This window comes from Pieris brassicae, chromosome 14 (assembly GCF_905147105.1).
Source record: "Pieris brassicae chromosome 14, ilPieBrab1.1, whole genome shotgun sequence".
Taxonomy (NCBI): Eukaryota; Metazoa; Arthropoda; class Insecta; order Lepidoptera; family Pieridae; genus Pieris; species Pieris brassicae.
Genome location: NC_059678.1, coordinates 4577804 through 4592000, shown reverse-complemented (window position 1 = coordinate 4592000; position 14197 = coordinate 4577804). Strand labels below are relative to the sequence as shown.

Here is a 14197-nt window from a genome sequence, read left to right as displayed (position 1 = left end):
GCCGGCTACACACTCGCGAGCCCACTGGCTTTTATAGTGTCCATATCACCTTACATCAAATGAGCCCTCTGCCCGTTTGCCCCCTGTTCTATCAGTATCAATTCTTTAAAAAGCCGGCTACACACTCGCGAGCCCACTGGCTTTTAAAGTGTCCATATCACCTTACATCAAATGAGCCCTCTGCCCGTTTGCCCCCTGTTCTATCAGTATCAATTCTTTAAAAGGCCGGCTACACACTCGCGAGCCCGCTGGCATTTAAAGTGTCCATTCACCTAAAAACCGTATTCTATAGAAAAAAAAATACTAAAACCTCTTTAAATATTTTGTCCAAAATAAAAAGGTCGGAATACATTAATCATGAGAGACTTTTACCAGGTTCGAAGCCGAGTTGGCGTCCCTATGTCGAGCCCACGAAGCAGACTTGGACACTTTGGCTCGTGCCCAGAGAGCGGCGGCCGAGCGAGCCGAACAGCAACTGGAGGCAGAGTTGCGGGCCCAAGCGAAGCGCCTTCGAGCAGACCACGAGCGGGATTTGCGCCACTTCAGGGATACGCTCAAGCAGGAGTTGCGGCTGCTTAAACAGGTTCTTTAATTTTTCGTCTTTGCTTACACCGCTAACTTCTACTATTATTATTTGTTTCTACTAAGTATTAGTAGATTCTTCTTTTTTGCGACTGAGCCGCAAACTAGCTGCTGTGGTCTCTGGCAGAACGACCAGCGCTGTGGAACAACTCCGCTCCTCACCTAATGCTGAGCCAGGGCCAATTACGACCACAGCACACACGCATTACACAACTAAACCTTTTTCTTTAAAAATAATTGTTATCTCTCTATTATTATTATTTGATGTGTGTGTGTGTGTGTGTGTTAGTAATAAATCTTATGTATATGTCTCTATTACTTCTGGACGTTTTCTGTTTTGTTTTTTTTGAAATACGTATCATTATCTTTATTATAATCCATGTCCTCTATAGATGCGTTGATATCCATCAAATTTTACTGAACTGATTTTAATGAAACTTTAGTTCTAAGTTGGATTAATTAAAGAAAACGTGTGTCTACGTATTGAAAGTTATATTTCTTTGGCGTGAATAAAAATATTTTTAATTTTTTTATCTTTTACGTAGAATCGTTTGCAGAAACGTTTCTAGTAAAATAAAGTTTATTTAAATATCACAAAATACAATGTTGACTGTAGCTAACTTCAGAGTGTCGGTTTTTTGTGACGGTTTCATCATTTTTCACTAACGCGTCAAAAGCATAACTTCGTTACGAAAAACGTTTCGGTGCGTACGTGAGGGTGTATACATGAGCGTGTGTACGTAAGGGTACGTACGTGCGTAATATTAGACGGTAATTGATTAAATAATTGCTTACCCTCATACTTAATAAAACCTTAAAACCTCTTCAAATAATTCGTACGCGGCTTGGGCAAGATGTTGTTTGCTTTTTTTTAATGATAAACTTAACTTAATACTCGTTAATATATTAAAAATAATTTACAGGAAGTAGAACTAGTCGCAAAGGACCGTCGCAAAGAGGCGTACAGGCAGCGACGGACGCGGCTGGACGCCGAGCACGCGGCTCGCGAGCGCGCGTTCGTCGCCTCGTTGGCCGAGAGCGGGGACGCGGTGCTCAGGCGCGTGCACGCCACGCACCGCGAGAGGCAGGCCTTGGCCGACAGGCAGCACTTGCAGCAGAGGCAGCAGGTGATGGAAATATTATTTCATTTGTTTGTTCTATTGGAATAACATTGAAGTGTTGTCCCCGAGCCCCGGCTGTGCACCAATGGTCTGTGTGCGTATTTAGCATTCGTTGGAGGAAAACATCGCGAGTTAACCGGCCTTTGAGCCGACACGACCGCGTGTGTCACAGAAAACTGATCACCCACTTGCCTATTAGATTGACAAATCATTATACAGACACATATATCTGAGACAGAAAAATGGTTGTAACATTAATGATTTTATTGGAATAATATAGATGATAATGTAGGTAGGTTACAGCCTAATCAAATGGCATGTTTTTTTATAGGTTATTGAAAGATTTATTGAAGTGAAACTTCTTTATCGGAGTTGGGAAATAAGTTACCGTCACTTTTTTCCGTTACGCGTCACATTATTCCGTTACGCGTCACATCTTTTTGTTGTCCCTACCACGGTTGATTCGAAGCCATTAATAACAATAATATATAATAACGACAATTAATGAAATTGTGTAATAATCTTAGTAGTAATAAGGTTAAATGGAATAATTGTATTATTCGTATTCATGTCTATGATAATAAAAGCCTTTTGTTAAACTTAATGTAATTTAACTTTATTAAACCAAAATCTGTAAAGTTCTATTTAGTAGATCCTTTTCGAGAATAAAAAAGTATCACTTCTTACGTGTGTACACTAGTACGCACACACATTTTTTTTATATTTAATTTTGCACACAACAATAAACACATGCTGGTGGCTATTAAGCGATCTCGTCCAGGCAACTCTGTTAAAGGCAATTTAATTTGCAATTCGGCAATCAGAGGTTTCTCGCGATGTTTCTCGTTAACTCAACGATAGAACGTGGTTGCTGCAATACCTGCAGCTGAGTTTCATCATCAGTCAAGGCAGAATACAAATTACCATCCGTACCACCTCGGCATCCGTTCCGCAACTGAGCGTTACATGTGGAACCAGCCCTTGGAAGTTATTCCGAATCAATCCGACTTAGGGTCCTACGAGAGCGTACAAATCTTTAAAAGACCAGCAGTACAGTGTTCCTGGATATCACTTAACATCAAGTTGAACCTTCTGCCTGGTCTTCGACATTGTCTCGTGTACCACAGACGACTTGGAACGCTCAGAATTGGACGATAAATTCTCGTTTTAGTCCATTAAAGACTTTTATGATAATTTTATAGATAATGCGTACCAGAGAAGCAGCTCTCTGGGAATTGGAAGAGAAGCAAATCCACGAGAGACACCAGCTCGCGAAACGACAACTCAAAGACGAGTTCCTGCTCAGACGGCATCAGATGCTGGTCAGGCACGACAAGGAGTTGGAGCAGATTAAGAGGTGAGAATTAACAATAAATTCCACAGATAATTGAAGATTTCAGCTGGCAACTGGTACTTCCGGTGAACTCAGAGCTGGTGCGTTCCTCAACGAATAAGCATCTCAATGCAGCGAGCAAATGTCCGCAATATGAGCACTGTTACAGGGACTATACTTTTTAAATTGTTGAAGTGAAGCTTCTTTAGGCGCATGAGGGAATTTTTCGTCACCACCCAGTGACTGGTAATACCTAAATGTTACCGTTAAGTGGTGTAAAGTAGAGGAAGAGAAAGAGGAACCTTCCTCTCTTCCAAACCCCCCCCCCCCCCCCCCAATTCGTTACGTAATACTTGAACGCTCCCTTGTGCAGTAAACGCAGATTTTTATATATGTATATCATCATTAGCACGTACACAGTGTGAATATGGATATACAAATACATGGAGTTATCATCTTTTGGGGCTCTTACCTTCGTAGTAATTCATTTGAGAAGAAGATCCACTTCTGACATGTGTACTTTGTACGCACGCACTTTATTATTAGTATGTAGGTTTAAAAAAATGTAAATACTGTATATTTGTATGTTAAAGTTTATTTAAATAAATAGCTAGTTTCATATAATATGATATAAAGTATTTAAAAAATGTTATAACTTTTTAGTGAAAGGTAAATGACGCCAGACCAGATACAGTTAAATTAATGATAAAAACCATCTTCAATCAATGTGATTTCAGAAAAAATCAACGCAAAGAAGAGGAGCTGGCGAAGTGCCAGGCGTTAGAGAAGAGATCTCTTCCCAAACGTATACGCGCGGAGCAGAAGGCGCGCGAGATGATGTTCAGGGAGTCTTTGAGAATAGGAGCCGCGACTCACAGTCATGATGATGAGAGGGAGAGGCTTAAAAAGGTATTGTAAAGTTATTTACTACATTGGGTATTTTTTTTTCACCTAATGTTAAGTTATTGCGTCCATGGACACTCGCATTGCCAGAAGGCTCGCAAATGCGTTGCCGGCTTTTAAATAATACCGTGTAAGAGATACAATAAAATGTGTTTGCTGATTTTTTTTTTATGAAATATAAATGTCATAATTTTAATGATTTATTGAAGTTATATATTTATAAATAACAGCACATAAAATACTAGTTTATCTCTACTAATTTACCTCCGTAGCATGAAGTGGCTATAGCCCGGTGACGTACCAGCGATTATTTGTTTTGAGACGCATATTTTGATCTTAAATTATTCGGATATATTGCCTATTAATTTACGGGAGTTCAAAGGTTTTTGACCAACTTCGAAAAATTCGATGGTTTTATCCACTCAACTCCGCTGGGACAAAAAGAGTTTTGGTGTCCATATCGAGAAACTTCCAGCACTACCTATCATGGCCATTGCTGACTTTGGCTTTACTCGCGATGTAGTTGGCGTCTCGCCTTTGAATAATATAAATATTATTGGAAGTGGATACGTCAGTCCTCTCGCGAGTTTTCTGAACAAAATAAGGTCCCGCGCAACAAGCAAGCTGCAACAAATCCTCTAGAAGGATCTAGATTCCATGTGTTTCTCTTTCAGTTCCAAGAGAACGAGAAACGTCGCTACCGAGCCGAACAACAAAGGCTGGCGACGAAGCACGCGAAAGCCAGGGAGGAGCTGAAGGCTGCGGGAGAGGTATGTGTTAATATTTTTCAATTCTAATAAAACAAATAAATAACTAATTTATTCAGAATTTTAGCAAAATATTTTAGTGTATAACTAATTTATTCAGAATTTTAGCAAAATATTTTAGTGTATAACTAATTTATTCAGAATTTTAGCAAAATATTTTAGTGTATAACTAATTTATTCAGAATTTTAGCAAAATATTTTAGTGTATAACTAATTTATTCAGAATTTTAGCAAAATATTTTAGTGTATAACTAATTTATTCAGAATTTTAGCAAAATATTTTAGTGTATAACTAATTTATTCAGAATTTTAGCAAAATATTTTAGTGTATAACTAATTTATTCAGAATTTTAGCAAAATATTTTAGTGTATAACTAATTTATTCAGAATTTTTGCAAAATATTTTAGTGTATAACTAATTTATTCAGAATTTTTGCAAAATATTTAATGCCGCTAAGAGTGGATTCATTATCACGTTCTGGACATTCGTCGAAATTGCCGTAGTAAAGTGTCGTCCGTAATTATGTTTAAACAGTGAATCAATCGTAAAACGCTTAGTTATAAATAACTATCTACACTTAATACATATCAATGATTTAATGGTGGAATAGAATTGCGAAAAGCTTCCATTTGGTATTTACAGTCGAAACCGTTGAACGGCTTCGTTTAGAACGACGTTCCGGTTATATTGACTTCGGCTGAATTCCATGTATTAAGTACTTAACAACGTCTTTGGCTGTTACGACCAAATTATAACAGATTTTGACTATATATGTGTGTATATGTAATGTATTTTGTATCCTAATAATGATAGTATTACCTATTATTGTTTCTGAAAAAATCTAATATCTTATTAGATTATCTCGTACATATAGTTTGGCCTCACCTAGTACGATCGCTGTTCATTTATAGTAATACTAATTTTTTATATAGGCCATATTATACATATATATATATATATATTATGTAAGAATACTGAAATTGTAATATATATCGATGTAAAAATGAAGGCCACTCATACTGAGACACTTTCTCAGTTTCTGTGTCGCAATATTGAAAGGTAAGGTATGGGGCAAGCCTTTTGGGATTGATTTTCGGTCCTAAGACAGTTTTAGGCCTCACGATTTTCCTAAGTAGGAGCGACCGTTAATATGTTGTACGTACAAACTCCGTTGGTGCACGACCGTGATACGAATGCGTACGTACGTGGGCGTACGCGTTATCAAAAGGCCAAAGCAATGTAAACGCTTTTAAAACTAGATTTCAACAATTCCAGGCGTTGCTCCGCGAACTGGAGCAATACCAGAACGAAAAGCGCAAAGCGCTGATGAACCACGAGAGCAATAAGATGAAGGCGATCGAGGAGCGATATGGGCAGGAGTTGAAGGAGTGGCGCGCCACTTTGGGAGACAGGAAGCAGGTAGGCCTTGGCTAAACTATCAAAGTGCTCTACACGAATCCATATCAATGACTACCCTCAAACTTTTGTCGGAAATTAATTTTTCTGTAACTATATTTTACGTTTAAAACATATAGTTTACATTGTTTTTATATGCTAATTTCAGTTTATAAGCGAAACTTTAACGGGCCTCTTAAAGTTGAGAGAGGTATATTGGTAAGCTTCGTGTTTTTCGGTACTTTGACTTTGAGGAGCAGGTCGAATATTTGTTGTTTGTATAAAAATGACTGATTTTGACATGCCTAAGGCATCAAAATCTGTGTCTAGTGTTAATTGTATATATTAAACTTCAAATTTTTATAGTCCCATCTTTTGGCTACCTTTAATTTTTGACAGATTGGAGACTTAGTGTCACGTATCGATGAAGTTGTTACAGTTGTCAAAATTTTTCTGAATCCAGTCGAATTATGTATAGTGAATGTTGCTCGAAGGATATTTTCTTCTTTCGTGAAGATTTGAATGTTAAATGTTGTTTGTAACTAAAAGTCGCAATTTTCAGAAATAATTTACTATTAACCACAACAAGATTGTGACTTCGGTAATGTTTGTTAATGAAAATTGCTACTTTTAGGTTTTGCATGTGTGCATGTGTGCTTGTGGTGGTGGGAAAAAGGCTTATCTCTTCAAACTAACCCCCCCCTTTTAGGAAGTGTGAACGTTTTGTACCGTCCGAGGGTGAAGTGTGAACTGTCACACTAAAACTAGAAAATTTTCTCAGAATCTTGTCGAAGCCTTCAAAAAGCAACTCGACGATCACGAGAACAAATTCGGCATTGCCATACCAGACCGGGAGGGTTACCTAAACGTACCCTGGCCGAAGAACGTCTTGCAACACGTCCTATCCACGTACCACCAACGGAACTCGTTCATTGGCTCCCTCTCGCGGTCCAGGACCAGCCTGAACTTGGTCATCTCCACCGCGAACACGCCGAACATGGAACGCAGGAGCTCGTCGCCGAATCGTCTCACGAAATCCGCGGCATCCAGCGCCACGAACACCGCCAAGCGCGGCAGACTCACCAAGGCCCAGAAGTTTGGATCCACGTCCAATCTGAAGCTTGTCTCCGAGAAGATATCCGGATTCTCCGTGTTTAACAATGACGAGATGAAGCGATATCCGATAATGGCCTACGATGTTATTCCTCGGGAGATCGAGGAGGAGCCGAGGAGGCTGGAGCGTTCGAAGCCAGTCCAGAAGAAGTTGAACAGGCAGAGTCTGAGCGAGCAGCTGTTTAAGGAAGTGAACGAAACGACGATGAAGCGGAGTATGTCCCAGCAGAGTTTGAAAGATGTCAGCATGGAGGCGGTGATGATAGATATGCCGTCACTGGAGGGGAGGTACGATAGCAGTGATGAAGAAAGGCATTTCAGTAGGTGGGGCGCAGTTAGGGGGTCGAATAGCTACGCGAACGCTCCGAGCGTGCCAGTCACTCAATTGTCGACGCTTAATTTGAATAAGGCTAAAAGTCCGGATTCCGTTGCGTAGTATTTGAAAGGACTTTTGATAAAATCGCTCAGTATAGGAATCCCATTTGAGACAAAAATAGTTTGATCTCATTCGGTCACAGCGTCAAGGTCGTTTGCTAAAATGTGATTTTAAATAGAGGGTAGTTTCAATTTAACCAAAATGCTTCATACATTGCGGCTTTCATAAGGAATAAAGAAGGATTTTTAATTTTTTAAACAAACTCAAAAATATTCATTAATAACGATTTCGTGTTTCGAGTAAAGTATGATAAGTATTTAAAGACAAAGCCGGGGCGTGGTTAACATGGCTATTTTTGATGTTTATAATTAGATTTGTCGGTGTGGTCGTGTGTGTGTTCGTGTCACACACAAAAGGGACATTATACCTTTATGGCGAAATCAATGTCCCATTAAAAAATTCGTGTATACGATATTAAAATAAAGATGTTGCCATGTACGATGCCAATAATTTAGTATAAGATTCGGTGTTGCCTTGTAAATTTTAATGCTTCCGAGTTTGTGCCTAAATAGTGTAATGCATTTATAATCGCGGCAGACGAGAAGCGTTCAGGGAAACTGTCAGTTACAGTAAAATGTCTACGAATGTCAAAATATACTAATACGTTTTTGGCTCACTCAAATTCGATGACAGGACAGTTATATAGGCAGGGGGATTATATAGATTTAGTTTCCAGAAAGTGTGAACGCTATCATGTCCCTAACCCCCATATGACTTGCAATAAAAAAGAAACACAAATAATTCATAAAAAAATGCAAATCATGCAACTGGCGGCCTTATCGCTAACGAGCGCTGTCTTCCAGACGACCCTAGTAAGAGAAAAACTTTAAAAAACTTCCTTTAACACTTAATATGAATTTAAAACATACAGATTGTACCTCTATCACCGCCCGTTGTTCTAACTGATCGTTTCTTAACGCAGTTTTTGCCACTGAAGTACTTACCAATTATGGTCCTTCCGTACGAGTGTACCAATTCTTCTAGTCTTTATTGCATTTGCGAGCGCTCTGGCTTTTAGAGTGTCCATGGACGGTATCACTTAACATCAGGTGAACCTCTTGTATCTTTGCCCCTTTGTAATAACCTGAAAAGTGGAGATGAATTGGATTTTCTTTCTATTTTGCGCATTTAACATTCGCTCGAACGGTGAAGGAAAACATCGTGAGGAAACCGACTTGCCTTAGACCCAAAAAGTCGACGGCGTGTGTCAGGCACAGAAGGCTGATCAACTACTTGCCTATTAGATTAACAAATGAATCATGAAACAGATACAGGAATCTGAGGCACAGACCTAAACAGGTTGTAGCGCCATTGATTAATAACCTGAAAAAATATGTCTTGAAAATCTATTGTTTAGGAGATAGACCGCTTTTTTAAATCCGAGGTCGTATCGTGTTACGTACACGCACGTGTGATCCCACTGCCAATCCGATCGCGCATTTAATGTATCAGAATTTCTAAATGAGTATTTGTACTATCACAAAAGCAAATTTTGATAAGAAAAAAATATGGTTTTGTTTTAAAAATTGTCAAATAACTTTGGGACAATTTTTTTTTTTGTAGAGTTGGCTTCAGTGACACGTAACAGTCCTATTATAATTAATCTCTAAAAGACATTGCCCACAAAGTGGATGGGTAAAAAATCTGCAAATAAATGTCGCCCTGCCTATATACACTCTAATCGATTGAGTCGCTTAGCGCCGTGCTTGACTCAGAAGACTTTCTGTCTTTAATTCCATTTTATTTAATTCTTTTAGAATATTTTACATTATAATTAGTCTTAATATATAATGTGTATGCATAAAATAATCACTATAACACACAATTTGATTTAAATGTGTTAGATCGGGGCCATTCTGTAATCACTGAAAATGTCTTCAATTTGGAATTTGGGAACGAAAATTGCAGGAAATCAAATTATTTTTCAAATGAATATACAGATTTCAGAGTCTTGAATGGTTCGAATTGTCACAATTTTTGAGTGCTTGGGTTCAGCCAGCAAGATCATACCGTCTTAACTATGAAGGCCTCTGAAATTTGCTGATCAAGCAGGATCAGTGTTCGGACGGATTTTATCGAAATCCAAAATTTTTATAGCCTTTTTGTATTTGTTAAATCAGACGGTTTAATGGATATAGATTTATTAGATTGCGTTAAGGCCATTCATATAGATGTTCAGTTGAGTTGGTTTTGACACAATGTCAGTTTTCGACAACCGTGACCCACTAACGACGGAAATAGTCGCGAATTCGGAAAAGCGATTTTGACACGAAATCGCGTTTTGGCGGGTGCTCTCCACTAATGACAAACTAATCAGTACATAAACGTTCACGTGGCAGTGTCACCGCTGTCGAATAGTGATTTTGTCTCAAGTCCCTATAAATAAATTTAGTTTTATATACACCATTCTTGGGACATCTTGCCAAAATTATATTAAACAAATGTTAAGCTAAAGAAGAATTGTTTTTATATATGTTATTAAAGATATAGTATTTAAAATCTAACTCACTTTAATATATTTCTCATATAATTTATATTGGTTTGTTTGCTCCATATGCGGAATATACGGAAGGACCTTTTTTCGTGACTTTGATACAATTTAATCTTATGTACTGTTTAATCACATGCCACGTCCAGTCCAGGCTATGGATTGGATTTATGGATAAATACAGACATTATAAAGATTTCGTGTTTTAAATGGTTGAATTTTGTCGGTAACTAACTTGGCGAGGCATGATTTTCCATAATTCAGATATGGAAGCTTATTTCTATAGGTCGGCCTTTGAACCATCCGTTCCCATGATTAACATTTCTATCATCCATACTTTTTATATGTGTGCTCCAGCAAAGGCCACCTCCAAATTCGGCCTCTGTCTTCACTGTGCCACTCTGACATATCAGTTCCCGTAATGGTGTATCCACCTACGAAAGTTTGCGTTCATTGTACCTTGAGCACCAGTTTTACACTTGCTCCACTTTTCTGGTCCTCTTGCCATGTGCCCCGCCTATTGCCACGTTAGTTTATTTTCATTGACAGTGGCGTAACTATACCATCAGGGGCTGGTGGCAATTTCTTCGAGAATTTCAGCGTACACGTACGTTGTAGGTCCCACTAATGCCACAATATCTCTCTTAGGGGAGAGGGACTGGTCTGTAGTTACCACGCTAGCCTAATGCGTATTGCATTCCATAGAACATAATGCATTCATCATCTATTCGCTAGCTTTTCGGTGATGGAAACGTGATGAAACCTGCATACTTACAATGCAATAAAAATAACAATTTTTTGAGCTCGCGGCCTCTTGGGCTTGGGTCCTCTTGGGTCGGGAATCTTGCCGAGCCAGCCACCGTATTGTTACGCCACTGACATCTGCTACCTTAGATAGACAAACACACGATACAAACAAATTGACGTACATACAATAATATGAAAAGTGTTCCGTCAGTACAATGGACGACCAGCGAAATTATTAACGTTATATTATTAAAATATAGAATTATTATTATCAATTTTATTTTTAAGTTTTACATGGAAGAGCTGGGAAGCCACTGGTATTATTTACTTAAAAGGGTACCCATATCATGCGCATTATAATGAATCAAGACATTTTGGAACGAAGTTCCTTCTTGCGTGTTACGAAAGCGGTCTAGACGGAAAAAATTAAGACCAAAAGTTGTAACGACACGCGCACGCCGCATGGCTATGTGCGCTTGTTTCTCTGTCTCGCCCTCCCCCCCCTCTATCTCTCCCTCTCTATGTATATCTGCCCCATCTATATCTCTTCCCTCTATGTATATCTGCCCCATCTCTATCTCTCCCCCTCTCTATGTATATATGCCCCATCTCTATCTCTCCCCCTCTCTATGTATATATGCCCCATCTCTATCTCTCCCCCCTCTCTATGTATATCTGCCCCATCTCTATCTCTCCCCCTCTCTCTCTTTCGCATTGAACAGTGTGGTGTCACACATTCATTTTTATAACTAAAATTGTGCCTATTTATTTAGTTTATATTACATTATATTTGTTAATCATAAAAATAAATATTATTATAACTTTTATAAAAATAAATACTACAATTCCTTCGCTCATTAATCGAAAGGAACTTCGTTCCATCCGGTTCCATCCCTTGACACAACTCAAGTTTTTTTTTTTCAAATTAATTTATTTGTTTATTATAAATGTCTACGCAGAACGTACATGTTTGTAATAGGTCGAATTGTGTTATGAAAAATGATGTATCACTAAAGTAACACAACATTTCTTGTAGAATAAATACGATGGAGAATGGTTGAGCCGGTTTTGTGTAAACTTGGTAATACAATGGTGGTGGAACCTTTGTAATATACGAATAATTTCTATTTAAAGCATGTCCCGCATTGTTGGAACGAGCGTAGTATATAAGTCTTTCTATGTTATACTCTGTACGTCGATGGCGAAAATTCAGGGTAAAAAATATAGTAAAAATCTTTTTAGTTTAAACTCTGATTCTAGGACCTGTTGTAGTGCATGTCTGACAAGCGCAGAACTAAAATATACTTTCAGATATGCAGGACTCTTCCCAATTTAGATATTGTGTTTAATGTGTGTGTGTACTAGTGTACACACGTAAGAAGTGAAACTTCTTTATGACCTTATTTTCTCGAACGATGATAAAGTTTAACAAAAGGCTTTTATTGTCAAAGACATGAATACAAATAATACAATTATTTAGTTTTAACTTATCACTACTAAGATTATTACAGAAATTCATTAATTGTAATAGAATTGTTACTATCATTGTTATCGTTATATATTTTGTTATAAATGTCTTCGAATCAAGTGTGGTAGGGACAAGAAAAAGATGGCTCGTAACGGAAAAATGTGACGGTACGGTTGAAGTTTCACTTCAAATCTGTCAATCCTAGACACGCATACATTTCACGTGGTGGTAAGACTTAGCGGAAAAGTAAAGCCGTTTTCGCCATTTTAACGTTTAGCTGGAGCTTTTTAATCTAATTGTAAATAAACTAACAAATGCCGTAATTGAACGGTCACAAGTGATATCTGCATGTTGCTGCCAACATTTCTTTGCATGGAACTTTTGGATTGCATGGTATGTTTTTTTTTTTGTATTTACAACTGTTTTAGATGGTCTTAATTATATACGCCGATGGTATTGCAAATTCTACTGGACAGGTGGATTCAGAGACAAGGCTTAACCCTATGTCTCATTACTATGTGATGAAGGCGCTTGGATATGTCTCCGTCTCTGAATTCACGCTCTGACGCTCACTTATCAAAATCTTGGCTACAGGCTTCTGATTCATTGGAATTTTTATTATTAAAAAATGATTGGTTCAGAAAGAATGTTGAAATCGCCCATTTGTACATCGCAACGGGCCTTTGAGCTCCACCAGTAAAAAACTGACAAAAAATGCGGGTATGAATACATTTTTTTAATTGTATATTATTTTAAAGCAAAGTAGTTGTGTATACAGCCACGGAATAAGATGTTTGTGTAGCGTGAATGGTGTCTTTAGTTTATGAAAGTGTGACATATGACGTATGTTTTAACCACGTCAGTTTGTCAAATTCAAGAATTGACAGATGACATTTTCTAATGTGTATTTTCTTTAGGCCTTGGATGATGAATTCGCCGCACAGTTAGAGGAGCAAGAGCGTCTAGCAGCCAATGCTAGGCTACCGCCTCCAACCTCTACAATGCCACAGCACAGCTCGGCACTACACTCTTCAAGATCAAGTCTTACGTCTAGCCATTACGAGTAATTGTCAAATAACATTGGTCTGTCAATGCATCGTCTGTCAGAATGCAATCTGCTTTGTCAGTGTGTTTATGCCAAGCCGAGATGTCATTTGTAATTGTCACAGATAATGATTCATCGGAACAATTTGAATCGTACCAAAGTCGATTAAAAATTTACTGTTTCGAGTTGGTAAGCAGGAATGATTTTCGTATTCGTCTGATAATATTTTTATTATGGTCTGAAATTAATATTTGTAAATACATTATTAAATAATTTTTATCTTTGCTTTCTACTTAACAATTAGCCTGTGTTCAGAAGAGTAATGTTAAATTTAACGATAAAATGGCCTAATTATTAAGAGCTTTGAAGTGCCAAATGAAAAGATATTTAATGGCGTTTCTATTGTAAGGCGTGGTTAGTTTAGGAATTGAGAGATTCGAGGTGCTTAGTGGAGACTGCTTAACATAAATTGACCCCAAGTTCGCTGTTCCCATGGTTCGTTTACGATAGTTTACGAAAAACAATTCGTAATTGCTACGACTGGTATATTAACTGACCATTGGTAACACTTGGAGATTTGCCGCACACGTAATGCATATGAAAACACGAGCCGCCATTTAAACAACGGTTGACGTGTGCGGGCTTATGGGTTGTTTGAAAATTTTAATTGACGGACTTATTTTTTTGTATTTCCATAGATAAGATTTAATAGTCAAAATTTTTGTGAGTGTATATTTGTACATACAAATGCTTTTCGGTCTTTTGACTCTTAGATAGTAAGTGGAAAATATTTTTTCA

The 14197-nt window shown here is 37.9% G+C and overlaps 1 protein-coding gene across 2 annotated transcripts in view; it reads left to right on the top strand.

Moving 5' to 3' along the window:
• Positions 1-13906, top strand: part of LOC123717990 (serine/threonine-protein kinase 10) — a 59545-nt gene extending 45639 nt beyond the window's left edge. Inside the window, exons 21-27 of one of the 2 annotated variants that reach the window (XM_045674320.1) lie at positions 376-583; positions 1506-1709; positions 2906-3060; positions 3774-3945; positions 4614-4709; positions 5983-6126; positions 13272-13906. In XM_045674320.1, coding sequence (XP_045530276.1) covers positions 376-583; positions 1506-1709; positions 2906-3060; positions 3774-3945; positions 4614-4709; positions 5983-6126; positions 13272-13421 — 1129 coding nt within the window. In that variant the 3' untranslated portion in view covers positions 13422-13906. Of the gene's footprint in view, positions 1-375; positions 584-1505; positions 1710-2905; positions 3061-3773; positions 3946-4613; positions 4710-5982; positions 6127-6883; positions 10336-13271 lie in introns of those variants that run through there. The other variant, XM_045674319.1, reaches the window with a different exon arrangement.
• The last annotated feature ends 291 nt before the right edge of the window (positions 13907-14197 follow it).